This window comes from Pecten maximus, unplaced genomic scaffold (genome assembly GCF_902652985.1).
Source record: "Pecten maximus unplaced genomic scaffold, xPecMax1.1, whole genome shotgun sequence".
Classification (NCBI taxonomy): Eukaryota; Metazoa; Mollusca; class Bivalvia; order Pectinida; family Pectinidae; genus Pecten; species Pecten maximus.
The window spans coordinates 1-19,748 of record NW_022982356.1 but is presented as its reverse complement, the minus strand read 5'-3'; the positions used below and the strand labels follow the sequence as shown (position 1 = coordinate 19,748).

Below are 19,748 nucleotides of genomic sequence, written 5' to 3'. Positions count from 1 at the left end.
TTTAAAATACTACCAAGATCATTTTATATGAAATGATTTTATTATGTACATACAGGATAAAAGACGATATATAATAAAAGGGAAATAACTCATATTGTATTAGAACAAGCATGCATTTCTATTCCTAACTAAGATGTGTGTTGACGAATCTTTATTTCAAATAAAGGTTTCTTAAATCCAACGCTGATGTATATCTATCGAATCATCAATTTTGATTTTTTTCAAAGGTGTAGCTATCGACCTCCGATCAGGAAATGTCAGATTATTGCCATAGTATTCAATTCTCCATTGTCTGTAACGTAAAGTCCGATCAGATTAGAAGGAAAGTAGTCGTAGTACCACCAGAGACATATATACAGAGAGATAAGTAACATCGCTATTTCCCCGTACACGTATACGTAGTGGCTCCCTTTATTCGTGACCACTTAAGCATATCCCTTATCGAGAGCGTCCTGTCTCCTAGCAAACACACGCGAGCGCAGGTAAATCGGGCTTTGCGCATGTGTGTATCGATGTATTGGAACTTATTCGACATGTTCTGGTTAATCCGCCATTACGTCCGACCAAAACATCGTCAATTTTAAATACACACAGAAAGCACATCGTTTTATTTTGGCCACTACAAAAGTTACCACATTAACCAAAAACTATCAAACTTATAGGATATAGTCTTATTGATCATGCACATTGTTGTCATTTATCCGTATTTTCGAAAATCCATTGGGTCCTATTCGACATGTCCAAGTTTGTAATTAAGCCGCCATTACGTCCGACCAAAACATCGTCAATTTTAAACGCACACAAAAAGCACATCGTTTTATTTAGGCCACTACAAAAGTTACCACATTAACCAAAAACTATCATACTTATGGGATATAGTCTTATTGATCATGCACATTGTTGTCATTTATCCGTATTTTCGAAAATTCATTGGGTCCTATTCGACATGTCCAAGTTTGTAATTAAGCCGCCATTACGTCCGACCAAAACATCGTCAATTTTAAACGCACACAAAAAGCACATCGTTTTATTTAGGCCACTACAAAAGTTACCACATTAACCAAAAACTATCATACTTATGGGATATAGTCTTATTGATCATGCACATTGTTGTCATTTATCCGTATTCTCGAAAATCCATTGGGTCCTATTCGACATGTCCAAGTTTTGTAATTAAGCAGCCATTACGTCCGACCAAAACATCGTCAATTTTAAACGCACACAAAAAGCACATCGTTTTATTTAGGCCACTACAAAAATTACCACATTAACCAAAAACTATCATACTTATGGGATATAGTCTTATTGATCATGCACATTGTTGTCATTTATCCGTATTCTCGAAAACCCCATAGGGACTTTTCGAAAATTGGAGAATCCCGCCGATCTTTCCTGCGTTGTGCTTGACTTTCATACTCAAAATACAAACACTTGGACAGCAAATTGTGATATATTTCATATTGATGACACTTCTGCACTTTGATATTAATAAAATTAAAGCACATAATTGGATCTTGGTGATGATTTCAAATAGAAATTATCGATAATTATGTGTCTGGTTTTCAAGTTTTCTCAAATATGGCGTCTAGTGAAGACTGAACCGAGAGACCGCAAAGGATTGTGGGAAGGTCAGGGGCCACTATGTAAACACAAGGGCAAATAGAGAGCTGCCAATCTCTGTATATATGTATCTGGTACCACCAACTACCACGAAATGACAGAACACAATTGTCACCTTCTTGGATACCATTGTCTCTGTCAAATGTGGTGAAAGCATAACCGTCATGGGTGGACAAGACATCATCTAGAATAACGAAAAAAAAAAAAATAAATATCATGAACAAGCAGACAAGTGACAGTCAGAAACGATAAGTTTACGTGTATCACTTATTAACGGAAGCTGTAACAGCACGCATGCGCAATTCGGCAAGGTAACATTAACATGGCAGTCAATGACCAACTGGCCCTATACATTACGACATGACTGTGAATTGTATCTATATAAAAGTTGTGACCAGCACACCGACAGCAGAGTTGAGCTATCGTGGCCCGATGATATCGTCAAATAAAAACAGGCTTTGGCAAAACAATCATCCTGACTTCAATATGCAAAGGGCGTAGTTATGTTGCTGCTGATGAAAAGAAATTAATTATTAAAAGTGGGGTAAAGGCTGCAATAGAATAAACTACATACATTTAAGTTAAAGAGAACAATTATGCTTCATACTAGTTTGTAATGATCTGAAAATACACATTTCGTGTAATTACGACATTGATTTTACTAATTTGAAACTTCTTTATATTTTACTGTTTATAAATTAAAAAGCTAACATTGTAAAAAAACTATTTACATTTTTTATTTTCGGTTTGTGAATTTCACTGTTATTAGTAGTACGGAGAACTTTCATTAAGATGAGGGGATACCCGCGGTGGCTGAGTGGTTAAGGTGTCCCGACACTTTATCACTAGCCCTCCACCTCTGGGTTGCCAGTTCGTAACCTACGTGGGGCAGTTGCCAGGTACTGACCGTAGGACGATGTTTTTCTCCGGATACTCCGGCTTTCTTCCACCTCCAAAACCTGCTTCTTCCTTAAATGACTCTGGCTGTTAATAGGACGTTAAACACAGACAAATAAACCCGGGTTCGAACCAGGGACCTCTTTATCTGCAGTCGAATGATCTACCACCGAGCTATATCCCCTTCATAGCTACCACTAACAAGTATGCACAATTATTTATACATTTCTGTGATGCAATATGCTCCAACATATGAAATAGTATCAACATATGACTGAAATATTAAATATCGAGTCGAATGTCTAGGATTAAATAGTGTAACTATCTTTTTCAATAAACAGCTAAGTTAGTACTTCTCTATTTAGATAAGTCTAAGTTGTTTGACTTATGTGGATCATGGGGTTAATTTTCCATTAATTTGAATGATTTGAACGTCTACAAGTCGTCTATTGACGAAGCGTATCAGGATCTATTTATACCCCACTCATCTCTAGAGGAGACATATCACACTCTATAAATATACTGTGACTGTGTTACTCCTGTGTAACAATATATTCATAAAATTGTTTCTTACTAACTACATATCCACTTATATATGAAAATGTCACGCAAATATACTATTGTACCTGCAAACAAGTGATGTGTTTAAGTATGGATTTACAACAGATATACGATAAACTGCATAACAAACATAAAACTACAAGGTATAAAAATAAAACAACATCCATTCAGTAATACTTTCATCAATTACCACAACTTCATAGCATTAAACGACAAGTAATAGAGACATTAAAATTGGCATAGACAGGTTGTGGGTTTTGATTTTCGAAATAACTTTTTGACCACACGATTATCTCTCGCGATATGTAATATTACATTTTCATGAACACAAAAAAGAAGTTATCCGGATATATTTCCGACCTTGTGTGTATATTAGGATCGTATTTCCCGTGACGACACGTGACAAGGAGTACAGGAGGTCCATGTTGACGTTTCTGTGAAACCCATAGCTGAACGATTATAGAACTGTGAGTAATTACGTGTATATTGACCTTTAACTATTAATGGTATCGGTATCATATAAAAATACAGGCTTTCAGTATACAATGATACTCTGGAGGATATTATCTTTATAACACCAGGCTAATAGTAACCGTATGCAAAACGAAAGTTGACATTTGCAGATTTGAAGAAATCTGAATAAATTTAAAGACGTAAATACATAAACAATGACAATATTTTGCTTGATAGACAGATGCATCTACATGTAACATTAACACAAATAAAATGAGACTAGCTTATACGTGTCTACTTTCGTTTTATATCAGTTTAACATTGGTATCCGAAGCACTGTTTATTCAAGCACGGTTTTAAATGTATTCTAAGATTGAAAACGTTGGTTATCGAGTCATATTTCAGTCAAACATATCTTGTGATTTAAACTATTTCTAACTTTCCTCGTGATCAAATCGTTACCCCGAGTTCTCAGAAGTCCTTCCAATTCGAGAATGTTTACTTTCATTTTCAATATTTTCAATGTATCTAAGGTCGTCAATTTTGAATATACAATATATTTCAGTGCATATCATCTGGATATTCTAGAGATCAGAAGTTAAAGCAGAAAGATCCTAAATATGTTTCATGAAATTTGGAAAGTACATTAAATATATAGATATAGATATACATGTCTATTAATCTGGGACTATATAACTTGCATCACACTCTTCGTGAAATTGTCTATTAAAATTCACAATCTTTAGCAATGTCGCTATATTGATGACGTTCCATTTAAATCGCGGAAATGGAGAAAAATATTAAAACACCTTGAAAACTGTGTACATCTAATTCGATAAAGACTAGTATGAAAGATAACGTATATACTGACTGTATTACGATTACATTAGATTACATCACTGAAACAAAAACTATTCAATGACAGTTTTAAAAGTCCATATCTTACAGTTAAAATGATTGAATTCATCCGGCAAATTATTATTCAAATGGTCAATCAAAAATAATGTCTTATGAAACTGGTTCAGCAAGGGAAAGGGTCTTAAAGGGTATAACTAAAATATACAGGGGTTGTGATGATTTAATATTGGGGTACAAATAATCTACATGGGTTAGCAATCAAGGCAAACTAATATATTATCCCATGGAAAGTCATGCTGATAAACAATACTTCAATACGATATTTTTCTGCAACTACTCTAACATCTTAGTGATGAATGTATTGGAGAAAATTAAAGATGGACACTTTTTTTTATCCCAATTAAAAACAGGATTGTTTAGTTTGTGAACTGATTTTGTAGCAAATAGGGACATATGTTACATTTATTTTTGTAAGAAAACATATTTGAACAAGTTGTAGCAAGTTGGCACGTGACATATAGTTACAAAAATAGTTATTGCAAATTCACTCTCATCATCCTGTCAAACACTTTCACTTTGTTACAAAGATTGTTATAGGAAATTGTGTAATAAACTGGCACGCTTCATCTGTTCGTCTGTGCGCCCTTTGGTCCACAGTGCTTTATCGGGACATAACTCAACTGATCTCTGCAAAACTTTGAACTGTGTCAGACCAGTGTCCTAATTGTTCTCCCTGTTATTGGAAGAAAAAAGTTTTCATAGTTCGAGGTTACCATGGAAACAAAAAGTCAAATAAAAAATTGACTGCAAATTTCCCACGGATTTCAGTTTAAACATTCAACTGATTTCTACAAACTGTGGGCTCTAGTTGTGCCATAGGATATATCTGTTACCATGGAGGGGGTAATGCTATACTGTGAGGCTGTTGTTTTTCTCTTAATGCATTCCTGATAAATAATCACGAAAAGATAATGGACAAACAATAAAGTTAACCATGAACAAATATATCATCTGTCATTGTCCATGTATTAACAGTATTTGCTTAATCAGACGGCCAAGATGACGAATGTATTTTCGACGAAAATTTTGTTTACACAATGCCATAATTCAAGTATTTATACTTAACGAGCACGAACTTTTTGATTTGAAACACGTGTATATGTAGGGTTTTAATTTGGACAACTTGATTCTAGGTAACACAGACACCATCTTTAACATGGCGGAAGGATTTGTCCGGGAACATTCGTCGGTAGATGGCTCCAGGAGTCAATCTCTGGACACTTTAGTACTGGAATGTCCTATCTGTCTGGAACAGCTGCGACACCCTAAATCTCTCCCTTGTCTACATTCATTTTGTGAGGAATGCCTTGGTAGCTACATCACCAAGGAGTTGTCAGGTAAAATGGCATCGGCATCCTCATTCTCTTGTCCTGTATGCCGTAAGGTCACCGAGCCGATGAACCCGTCAGAAGACAAGGAAAGTTGGGCCGGACAGTTTCCTACCAACAATCTGGCAGTCGAAATGATCCGACATTTACAAAATACCAATACGTTGATAACGTGCAAGCCTTGTGAGAAGAAAGGGAACACGAATGTACCGGCAAAGTTTTGGTGCCATAAAAACAAATCTTACTTCTGTGCTACCTGTAAAGTCGGCCATCATGACCTGTTTCATGAGGAATGCGAACCCGAAAATATCACAGAATGGAATATATCAGATACGATCCGAAGGCAGACGTCGGCTCATGGATGTGGAAAACATAAAGAGAAAATAGAGTATTACTGTGAAGACCATCAGATTCTTGGATGTAACAAATGTATCATTGTCGATCACCGGAAGTGTGAAGTGGTGACATCAGTAGACGATTTCCGGGACAAACTGACACCTTCGAAATTCGACGATCTTTTTGAAGAGCTCCGGAAAAGCGCAGACGCCATGGAAACATTGATAAACGATGTCGCAGAACAGCTTCAGTCCATGACAAACGATCAAGACATCGCGCTACAAAGTTTAACAGACCTACGCAAAAAGATTAACGCACGTTTTGATACAATTCAGAAAGAGCTTACAGATAAATTGATGGCATCCTTCAAGAAAGAGAAAGAAAATCTGGATATATCGAAACTGAAATGTGAAAGATTGATGTTCTCTATGCAAAATACGCTGACGTCATCAAAGGATGCCGCCTTGAAGGACGATTCCGTGGGGACGATCTGTCTGTTCCAGAGAGGACAGGCGGAGGTCGAGTCATGTAAGGAACTCATAAAGGAATTGGAAAAGTCGTCCAGATCTACCAGTCTGAGACACGAGTATGACCCTGACATACTGGCCGTCGACACCAAGACAAGCCTTACCATGGGAAAGATAGTCGTTCATCAACAACAGAGGAGACTACCATCTACTGCGTTCCGTACCCCATTGTCTGAACGCCAGATGAAGATGACGGAAAACTTTAACATCAAAGTTCCCTCTGACAAGGAAGACTGTTTTGCGTATGGAGTTGTTCTCCTGTCTGGTGGCCGTATTGTCGTAGGAGACAATGCAAACAACAAAGTGAAGCTGTTTACAGAAAACGGGGATTTTCATTGTGAAGTGGGACTGAGTGATTTACCTTGTGATCTTTGTGGTATTGATGACAATACTGTGGCCGTGATGCTGGCGAAAGTAAAAACTATCTGTGTTGTCGCTGTTGGGGATTTAACCTTGACCATCTTATCGAAAATCCTTATTCCAAACATTACTGAAAACTGTCTTGGTGTCACATACATCAACACTAATTTTGTAGTTGGTACAACATCATCGCTTTATAGTGTACCAAAAGATGGAGGTGAAGCCACACAATTTCACACAATAGAATCAAAATGTCTGCATCTCGCCAGTAATCAGAACAACGGGTACGTGTTCGCTAGCATAAACGAATCAACTCCTGACAAGGTGGCCGTGACACGACTGTCTGACAAGTCCATCAGAGACGTATTGAAGGTCGACACTGTGAAAGGAACAACAGGAATAGACGTAGACAGAGAGGGTAACGTGTATGTTTGTGGATGTAGATCAAACAACGTCATACAGATGTCAGAGGATGGAACCAACGTTAGGGAACTGCTGACGTCGTCAGATGGTATCAAAAGTCCGAGGGCTATTTCCGTGTATGGTGATAAAGTAGTGATCACAAATGAGTATTCAGACCAACGGAATTTTATTCACATGTTTCAGCTCATTGAAATGGCAACACAGAAATAAGGAGATTAAGGAACATTTTGTGGATTCCGAAGGACAATAGTTGAGTTTGTATTATTTAGCTACACCTGATTCATTAACTATTTTTATAAGTTTTGTCGCAATCTGTGAATATCAGTAATCTATCATGAAACATCATATACTGTGGAGAATTTTCAATACATTGTAATTTTATTTGATACTTCAAAATAGGTATTTGCGTCCATGAACTGTGGATTTAGGTTAGAGCAGCACATATATTCTTATAACAACACAAAGAACAAAGAAACTATAGAAACTATTGTTATTAGTTATATAATGTTATACCGTCATTTCCCGTGTATTGCCCGCCCGCCCGCACAAACCAAAAAAATGGTTTTATAATTTAAAATCTGCAGACAGCCCGTTTCTGTTCATTGCCTTTGAGGTTTTCGCTGAGTAATAGAGCACACGTTCTCACAATCAGGGGAATCCCTTGCTGTATGTGTATTCTACTCATATTTGATCAGTGTTGCCTTGACACGTGAACGTATTACTGAATCTACATTACCATTCATATTTATATACATAGGTACCATTCATATTTACATACATCGGTACCATTCATATTTACATACATAGGCAATATTCATATTTACATACATTGGTACCATTCATATTTCGCACTTGAAAGCAAGTCGGCACCTAATAGTAAACCAGAGAAACATACAAAAAGGTAAATTGGATTTGACAAGTAATGTATAGCCCGCAGTGTAATTTTTTGGGGATACATTTTGTCAGATAATTCGCTTGAACAGATAGCCCGCAGAAGGCATTTTTTGTGTTTTAGATGGTATAGATCATACACGGGAAATTATGAAAGTCTTAATAGTTATATTCTCAAATAAGTCAAAATCCCCTTTTGAAATGCGTTTTGGCCTGTCGTTTTAGCTCTTACGTTATATGGTATGGTGCATGAGGGGTCGTTCGTCCGTCAACTTTTAGTTCTAGAAAAATAAATAAATAAACTGGATATATTGCCAGGCAGTACATGAGGCAGAGATCTCTGAAATTAATGACCATGACCTTTTCTTAAGTCAAAGCAGCCAAATAGCGAAAATTTCATTGAGATAGGTATTTCTCAAGTGCTAGAAAACCTAGACGACTGATATTTTGCAAGGGGATACAAATTGCAGGGTGCTATTAAGTTTCTTCATATCAATGATATTGATCTATCTTCAATGTCAATTAATAAAAAATCTCCCTTTGAGAAGTTCTTTAAGATGTGGGATACTCATATTTCGCCAGTATGTATCTGCTATGATAATTAGTTAGTGCTATTATCATATGAATGATATTGACCGATTTTCCAGGACAAAGGGGTCAAATATGTTGAAACCGTCAACAATCCTCTATCAAAGTTCCAGAAGACCTAGAGGTCAGATGTTACCTAGTGTCTTGAAACAAATAACCTTGACCTATTTAAAGGGTAGAGTGTTCAAAATCAAGAATCTTAAGACCAGAAGACCTGATATTTGGCCAGTGCGTACCAGCAATAGGGTGCTGTACATTTTTTTCTCATAATGTCCTTTACTACCAGTATATCCAAAGTCACTTGGGTGTAATATTTAACGGTTCTTTGAGGATCTTTGAAAACTTTGAAAATTCCTGATATTGAATGCTTTTAGGTTTTCGCGAGTGAATGTCAAAATTGTCAAGGTCCAGTTGGGTAAAATCCTTTATTTTTTTAAATTTCATTTTAACAGCTAGCAATACAATTTTCAGTGATATATGGATTGATATGGGGTGATTTAGATATGTATGAAAAACATCATCGGAGGTAATTTTTTGGTATCGCATGAATGCGAAACCACACGTTACAATTAGCTCTTTTAGAAATAGTGTATGACTTTCCTTGACACATTACTAACATAAGGTTGACATAAAATCTCGAGATAGTATTTTCCCATTATTCCGTACTACCCCTGTGAGCGATTGAGGCCTTCTGGGTCTCTTGTTCTGATATTGTGATTTTTGAATATCCATTTTAATGACAATTATCGTGATACATGTATTTATATCTATTCTTCGCACCATATCTGCATATCTATTAATTGTTCGATGTTTTTAGCTTTGTTTTTAAGTATATTAAATGAAATAAAAAGAAAATTGAATGGTTTCCCGTTGAAGATAATATATATTCCACGAGTATGACAGAATATCGATGTTTTCACGAGTGCACCATATCTGCTTTGTTTTTGGAGAAATGTTTATATTAAGTTTTAAATAGCATATATTGGTACTTCAAATGAAGTTGAAACAATCGATACAATTACTGAGAGCGATAAGGATCATTCTTGTTCCATTCAACTTTCCCTGTCCTGATGGTACCCGTTAGCTACTACTTGCTGTATCAATATCTCACAATAATTTGATATCACGATTTCTTATAACACAGTATATTTGTATATGGCCGTGTACTTTTTCAAGTGTCTCCATAAAAATCTATGTATTAATTGTTCATATATTGTCATCGTTTTATCGATTATGAATTAGAATTACGATTTCATTTACATGCTTGTCTTCTTTGTTATTTATATCTTCTTTCTTTCAAGAGTGAAAAGATAACCACCATTGCTACCTACTAAGAAAAAGTGATTTTTATTTGAAAAGCTTACAAAACTCAAATGCAATTGATAAAACTCAAATGCAATTGATGAATATTGATGTGTTTGCAATCAAATATCTTTGAATTAACATTTAACAAGAACCCTGTCCTTTGAACACTTTAAAACACAATTGACAATAAAAAATGGTCAACTCATTCCGTACCGTTGTCGACTATAATTTACATAATTTGAGAGTGATCTGCCCTTCAACCACGGTAGAGGGTCGATATTTGTGCTCCAACCTTTTTGAAGATTTTCTTCATATATTTACACTAAGAAAACCAATTGTGTATGAAATACCACATTAGATCCTACAGTATCTGAAATACTGCAAGACTTAACGTATAACTCACGGAAAAGACGACTTGATTGAACATGAATTCCGAAGCGAGTGTTCCGACGAGGGAAAATGGCGCCATAAGTTACGCTAGTGCGGCCACTCCAATCCCACGGACTGTCAAGCCGGTTTTCATATTGGAAACAGATTTATTTGGGACAAGAACAGTGCCAAGGGAATCGTGGCTAAACCACGTTGAACTTTACAGGGCCATCTCAAATGTCATCCCTATTGAAAGACTGGTAGGACTCCAGCGAGTCAGAGGTATGTGGCGAATATATCTTGATAATAGTGAATCGCGTACAGATATGATCACCAACGGTTTGGTTCTAAGGGCGAAATCGGTGAAAATTTATGCAACGAACCCCACTATATATAGCAGCGACGAGGATGATACAACTATTGTCCGAGTTAAAAATGTTCCCCTCTCAGCGTTTGATGGTCAAATCAAACGGGACTTGGAGCTGAAAGGGTGTGAAGTACTAAGTATGTATAGGGAACGCCTGCGAATTGACGGCTTCCTTACTAACTGTGAAACCGGAGACAGAGTTGTCACTGTTAAAAAACTGTTAACGCCACTACCAGCTATAATGACAATGGGTGGTAGATACAGAGCTGTGATTCGCCACAGAGGTCAGCCCAATAACAAAGCTACTTGTAGTAATTGCCTTGAAACTGGCCATATCGCGAGGGAATGTGTAAAAGAAAAAGTGTGCAGGGAATGCAAAGAGCCTGGGCATATTAAATCAAACTGTCCCAAACTATGGAGCTCGGATATAGTCGACCAAGCATCTGACGATGATGATGACGACTATACGAACTCAAGTTCCGAGAACAATGAAACATCAGATGACGAGGTAAATACATGCACATCGGAAGTGGCAGAGGAACACCAAGCCTCCGCATCTGTCCTGTCCGAAAGACCAGTATCCCCTACAAAATCTAATAAGGCTGAAGTCTCTAAGTCGAGTGGGTCCAAACAGAAAACAAAGAAAAAAGAAAAGGTAAAAAACAATAACACACAAAAGGAGCAAAAAGCTACAAAACCTGGTCAGAAGAACATCAGCAGTCAACAAAAAGACAATCAAAAGCGTATGGACTCGTTCCTAAAGGATACTCCTTCAAGGAAATCGAAACAGTTGAGTGCTGATATTCGTTCCCCATTAGATGAAATTAACAGCCAGCCAAAAAAGTTATGCGAATAGCTTGATAGAAAATACAAATTCCAGAAGTCAATTAAATGTGTTTATTGTTATACATGGATATATAATATATATTCAAAAGTAAATACAATTCAGTAATGTATACAGATTAAAATGACTAAGATAAATACAGAAACAAATAAGGTTCAAAAGTGGGACTACCCAATTATATATTTAGTTTACTTATTTATACATTGCAATACATGCAAGATAAGTAAGTGTATAATTAACATAGAGGATATAATATATGAAATGGTAATGAACCAAATATGCAACCCTATATTAGGTACATTTGTATGCTGACTATAATATTGTCATATCAAATATTGTACCAAATGTATATACCTACCATAGTAACGTATGAAACTTTGAAGTATCAAATAAGGCATCAGGTGTGTATACTCATTATATATACATTGATATATGAAATAAAGAAATATCAAATAATATATGAAATGTTGTATCAAACAATGTACCAAATATGTACATTTACCATAAGCATGAAATATTGTATCAAAAAATGTACCAATGTACATACAGCAATATATGAAATGTTGAAGTATCAAATAATGTACCAAATTTGTATTCTTATCATAAGTGCAGTAATGTATTCTCAAATAATATACCAAGGTACTGTATTAGATGAAATATTGAAGGACCAAATAGAGTACCATGTATATAAATTTAGCACAAATACAGTATATGGAATGTATCAAATAATATACCAATTAATGGTAATGTATGAAATATTGAAGGTGTGTACAACTACCATAAGTGCAGTAATGTATGAAATGTTGAAATATCAAATAATATTGAAGCATCAAACAATGTACCAAAAGTATACCGTTTTACCACTAGTGCAATATGAAGTGTGTACACTTATCATAAGTGTAGTATTATATGAAATTCTGAAGAAATATCAAATTATGTACAAAGTTTATACACTGATTACCATAGAGGCAGTAATCTATGAAATATTGAAACATCAAATAAAGTATCAAGCAGTAATATGTGAAATGTTAAAATATCAAAAGATGTTAAAGTATGAAATATTGCATCAAATAATATACCAAGTTATTGAAGTGTACTTACATATTATTAATGTAATGTACGAAGTTGAATTATCAAATGATGTTGAAGTATCAAATGATGTTGAAGTATCAAATGATGCTGAAGTATCGCATGATGTTGAAGTATCAAATGATGTTGAAGTATCACATGATGTTGAAGTATCACATGATGTTGTGATGTTGAATTATCAAATGATGTTGAAGTATCAAATGATGTTGAAGTATCAAATGATGTTGAAGTATCAAATGATGTTGAAGTATAAAATGATGTTAAAGCATCAAATAATGTACCAAGTTATTGAAGTGTGCATACATATTATTAATGCAGTAATGTACGAAGTGTGTAATATTAATATGAGTGCATTAATATATGAACTGTACTACATAAATTATACTAATGTCAATGAGTAATGTAGTGATATTGAAGCATCAAACAATGTACCAAAAGTATACCTTTTTACCACTAGTGCAATATGAAGTGTGTACACTTATCATAAGTGTAGTATTATATGAAATTCTGAAGAAATATCAAATTATGTACAAAGTTTATACACTGATTACCATAGAGGCAGTAATCTATGAAATATTGAAACATCAAATAAAGTATCAAGCAGTAATATGTGAAATGTTATATCAAAAGATGTTAAAGTATGAAATATTGCATCAAATAATATACCAAGTTATTGAAGTGTACTTACATATTATTAATGTAATGTACGAAGTTGAATTATCAAATGATGTTGAAGTATCAAATGATGTTGAAGTATCACATGATGTTGAAGTATCACATGATGTTGTGATGTTGAATTATCAAATGATGTTGAAGTATCACATGATGTTGAAGTATCAAATGATGTTGAAGTATCAAATGATGTTGAAGTATCAAATGATGTTGAAGTATCACATGATGTTGTGATGTTGAAGTATCAAATGATGTTGAAGTATCACATGATGTTGAAGTATCACATGATGTTGAAGTATCACATGATGTTGAAGTATCACATGATGTTGAAGTATCACATGATGTTGAAGTATCAAATGATGTTGAAGTATCAAATGATGTTGAAGTATCGCATGATGTTGAAGTATCACATGATGTTGAAGTATCAAATGATGTTAAAGTATCAAATGATGTTGAAGTATCAAATGATGCTGAAGTATCGCATGATGTTGAAGTATCAAATGATGTTGAAGTATCACATGATGTTGAAGTATCACATGATGTTGTGATGTTGAATTATCAAATGATGTTGAAGTATCAAATGATGTTGAAGTATCAAATGATGTTGAAGTATAAAATGATGTTAAAGCATCAAATAATGTACCAAGTTATTGAAGTGTGCATACATATTATTAATGCAGTAATGTACGAAGTGTGTAATATTAATATGAGTGCATTAATATATGAACTGTACTACATAAATTATACTAATGTCAATGAGTAATGTAGTGATATTTCAAGTGTATTTAGCAAGATATTATTTTGGCACTAGTAACTTAGTAATATATACTTACACTATAAATGTGCATATAGAAGGTGTATCAACTAAGTATACATATTATAGAATTATAGGTCATAATGTTCCAATTATGTTGTTTAAGAAATTTTATTATAGAAACTATAAGATATTTATAACGCACAGATATAACCTACATAAATAATATAGCATTATGCTAGATAAAATACATTGCATAACACTTAACACACAAGGAATTAGAGAAAAACAAAAACGAAATAGACTACACCAATGGATAAAACAACAAAAAGCAAACATAGTATTCTTACAAGAAACACATTTCACAGAAAAAGAAAAACAGTATGTAAACACAGAGTGGAATGGTTGTATACAACACAGTTTTGGCACAAGTCAGAGCAGAGGAGTTTCTACTCTCATTAAAAATAATATTGATTATGAAATAATTAATACATGGGCGGATAAAGAAGGGAGAACACTAATGATCAATACAAAAATAAATAATAATGTCTACACTCTAGTTAATTTGTATGCACCAAATGACAGACAACACAGAAATACCTTTTTACAAAAACTAAAAACCCACTTATTAGACTTTTCCCAAGGCTTCATAATTATAGGCGGTGACTGGAATGATATTCAAGACACAAATATTGATAGAAAATCAGTAAATAGGGTACAAAAACCAGTAAACAATCTTAAGGTATTGAAAAAGGAACATAGTTTAGTTGACCCTTGGAGAATTTTAAACCAAAATACACAGCAATTCACATGGCGTAGGAAAAATTCAAATAGAGAAGCAAGTAGAATAGACTTCCTTTTAGTTTCGAAAGAATTAATACCAAAAATTCTAAAATCAGACATAAGGCCAGCAATGATAAAATCAACAGATCACCAAGCGGTCTCACTTATAATTGATATTAAAAATACACACAGAGGGCCAGGATATTGGAAACTTAACAACAGTCTACTAAAAAATGAAAAATATGTAAAATGTATTGAAAAAATAATAATTAGATGTATAGATACCGCGGAAAAAAATCCAGATCAAATTGATAAAACTTGGGAATTGTGCAAAATTGAAATTAGAGAAAAAAGTATATTATTCAGCAAACAATTAGCAAAACAAAGAAAAGATGAAATAAAAGATTTAGAGAATGACTTGAAAAAAATGTATGAAAATAATGAAAACTACGAAGAAGAAATTTCAGAAACTGAGAAAAAAATAGAAAATCTATATACAGTAAAGGCTTATGGTGCACAAATAAGATCACGTGCCAATTGGATTGAAGAAGGAGAAAAGAACACAAAATTTTTCCTATCATTAGAAAATAAAAGACAAACACAAAAAACAATAACAAAAATAAAAGATGAAAATGAAAATGTTTTAAACGACCCAGAGAATATTTTAAACAGATTGAAGCAGTTCTACGATAAATTGTATAATTCCAAAAAAATAGATCCAACAGAAATAAAACAATATATAGAGAGAACAGTTTTTGAAAAAACCCTAAATAGAGAAGAAAGTGAATCATGTGATGGTCTCATTACTATAGATGAATGTACTGATGCCATAAATACTATGAAATTGAATAAATCACCAGGATCGGATGGATTAACAGTTGAATTTTACAGGAAATTTTGGAAATATCTTAAATACTTTTTACCTAAATGTTTTAATGAAAGTTTTAAAAAGGGAATCATGACCAGATCACAAAGGGAGGGAATCCTTTCCTTAATATACAAAAAAAATGATCCACTTAATTTAAAAAACTGGCGTCCGATTACACTATTGAATATTGATTATAAAATTATAGCTCGATGTTTAGCGGAAAGACTTAAACAAATTTTACCAAAAATTATAAGTACCGATCAGAATGGGTTCATCAAAAATAGATATATTGGTTATAACATCAGGCAGATACAAGATATTATTGATAATGCTGGAAAATTTAATATCAATGGTGCAATTTTATTTCTTGATTTCGAAAAAGCATTTGACACAATTGAATGGGATTTTATTTTTGAAACTTTAAAAAAATTTGGCTTTAATGAATCATTTATTAGTTGGGTAAAACTACTATATCAAAATATTACGTGTGCTATATGCAATAGTGGGTGGATATCAGATTCAGTAAATATTTCGCGTGGAATTCGTCAAGGATGTCCTGCCTCAGCGTTAATTTTTGTGCTAACAGTAGAGGTTATGGCAATAAACATAAGAAAAAATGAAGAAATAAATGGTATAAAAATAAACAATAAACAAGAAAGGGCATATAAAATTTCACAGTTAGCTGATGACACAACCCTATTTCTAAGCTCAAAGCGAGATATTAAAAAAGCACTTAATATTATTGAAACTTTCGGTTCATATTCAGGTCTGATATTAAATCGAGAAAAATCTAAAGGTCTAAGACTTGGTAATCAAGTAATGATAGAAGATAATTTTGAAGGAATTGAATGGTCTGAAACTTCGATAAAGGCCCTGGGAATTTATTTTGGTTTAAATGTTAAAGATATTCTAGAAAAAAATTGGGAAGAAAAAATAGAAAGTGTGATAAAAACAATAAATATCTGGAAACGAAGAAAGTTATCATTTATTGGGAGGGTTCAAATAATAAAATCACTCCTAATACCAAAATTAACATTTCTTTACTCAGTTATCTATGCCCCACCACATATAATTAAAAAAGTAGAAAAACTAATACATGAATATGTATGGGAGGGAAAGAGAGAGAAAGTGAAAAGAAAAACAATTATGAGAAGTTACGCTGAAGGTGGATTAAATATGCTAGATGTAAAATCACACATAAACACAATAAGAATAAGTTGGATAAAAAGATTTTTGACAGCAGATGATGATGCCCTTTGGAAAATAATCCCTAAATTTCAACTGGACAAGTTTGGAAGTAATTTACTTATATGTAAAATGAATCTAGATAATTTGAAAAATTTAGAAAGAACAGATGATATTAATCATTTTTACTATGAAATAATATCAACTATAATAAAATTGAACTCCAACCCACAGAAACCAAAAGATTATAAAGACATTCTGTCTCAAATAATTTGGGGAAACAGATATATAAAGCTCAAAGGAAAATGTTTATGTTTTAATAATTGGATAAAATCTGATATTATAATAATCCATGACATCCTGGACAACAATGGTAATATAAGTGAACAGAAAATACTTCAGAAACTAAAAATTAAAACTAACTGGATAAGTGAAGTTAACAAAGTTAAAAAATCAATACCGGGTGCATGGTTAAAGAAAATAAAAGATACAAACACTAATATTGAAAATATCACTGTTAAAAAACAAAAGAAAGTAACATTAACCTTGTTAAAACAATCAAACCTAGACATCAAAAAATGCAAGAATCAAAATGTATACAAACAGTTAGTAACAATGACATCAGAAAAACCGATTGCCTATCTATATTGGTTAAATCACTTAACAATAACAGAAAATCATCTTAAAAGTGCATGTAACTTTATATTCTATAAATTAGAAGACAACAAATTAAAAGAATTCAGATGGAAATTATTAAATAAAATACTGACAACAAAACAAATACTGTTTCAATGGAAAATAACACCAGACCCTCATTGTAATTTGTGTCAAAATATTATTGAAGATTATGAACACTTTTTCATAACATGTCCATATTTAGCAAACTTCCAAAGAATCATGAAAGACATTTTTTCGATATTAGGATATAATAAAAACATGTTCACACTAAACAATTTTGTCATTGGTTATAAAATACAATACCCTAAATATGATGATATCAATAGGATATTAACATACATAGGTTTTTCAATATACAAAGGATATTGTGTAAGTGAAGCAAAAACAAAACAGATAAGTCTACATTCTATATTAAAACAGCACTTATTAATGACAGAACATGTTAATAAATACAGAAATAAATCCTTTACACCAATCTTCAAAACTGTTCTTCAGTCTCTTCCTGAATAGATAATGAATCCTGACTTCTAATAATCCAGTTTTGAGTAGAATATTTCAATACACTGAACTGCATCCTGTAGTAAGATACACTGTACACAGGAACACAACACTCTCCAACTGAAAATAGATTAAAAAAAAAAAAAAATTATTATAAATATTTTAACAAAATGTAAAATTGAATATTGAATATTTTTAATAGTACAGTCTAATATGCCTTATAAATGAAGCATGACCAACAACGTGTACACAATCACAGGCACCTGCAGATCACGACCACGTGGAGTGAGAAAACAAAACACACACGTGAAGGAAACAGACATTAGCAAATTTCAATACGCAGATATTGTCAAGATACAAATTTAATTTTAATAGTAAGTACTTACCATGAAGTTGATAAAAATAACGTTGCATCGAACTCGATAATCACTAGACGATACGTACACTGCACACACACAATCCACATGCCCAATATAAACCGGAAATGTAAGCATGGCGGGTAATACAACGATACGGTCGTCGGATAAGCGGATTTAAAAAAAAACAACACAAAAACCGTGTAATATATTTTTTATTTTATTTTTTAGGCCTAGTCAATAGATATATAAGGTACAGTACACAATATGGAAACTAGTAAATTAAATCAGTGTGTGAATGAAGTATGACGAGTGAGAGCCCTCTTGTGAGAGGACAAATATTGTAATGTGTATTGCTATAAATCTGAGTGAATAAAATGTTTGTTTGAAAAAAAAAAAAAAAAAAGAAATAAAAAGAAAATTGAATGGTTTCCCGTTGAAGATAATATATATTCCACGAGTATGACAGAATATCGATGTTTTCACGAGTGCACCATATCTGCTTTGTTTTTGGAGAAATGTTTATATTAAGTTTTAAATAGCATATATTGGTACTTCAAATGAAGTTGAAACAATCGATACAATTACTGAGAGCGATAAGGATCATTCTTGTTCCATTCAACTTTCCCTGTCCTGATGGTACCCGTTAGCTACTACTTGCTGTATCAATATCTCACAATAATTTGATATCACGATTTCTTATAACACAGTATATTTGTATATGGCCGTGTACTTTTTCAAGTGTCTCCATAAAAATCTATGTATTAATTGTTCATATATTGTCATCGTTTTATCGATTATGAATTAGAATTACGATTTCATTTACATGCTTGTCTTCTTTGTTATTTATATCTTCTTTCTTTCAAGAGTGAAAAGATAACCACCATTGCTACCTACTAAGAAAAAGTGATTTTTATTTGAAAAGCTTACAAAACTCAAATGCAATTGATAAAACTCAAATGCAATTGATGAATATTGATGTGTTTGCAATCAAATATCTTTGAATTAACATTTAACAAGAGTGCAACAATTGATGAACTATCCGATTGTTGCTTAATCAAATATATTGTCAAATTAC

The 19,748-nt window shown here is 33.2% G+C and overlaps 1 protein-coding gene across 1 annotated transcript; it reads left to right on the top strand.

Moving 5' to 3' along the window:
• Positions 1-3,471: 3,471 nt before the first annotated feature.
• Positions 3,472-7,633, top strand: LOC117320454 (E3 ubiquitin-protein ligase TRIM68-like). The gene is made up of 2 exons (XM_033875049.1): positions 3,472-3,545; positions 5,583-7,633. The coding sequence occupies exon 2, from the start codon at positions 5,606-5,608 to the stop codon at positions 7,631-7,633; it is 2,028 nt and encodes a 675-aa protein (XP_033730940.1). The 5' UTR covers positions 3,472-3,545; positions 5,583-5,605.
• The last annotated feature ends 12,115 nt before the right edge of the window (positions 7,634-19,748 follow it).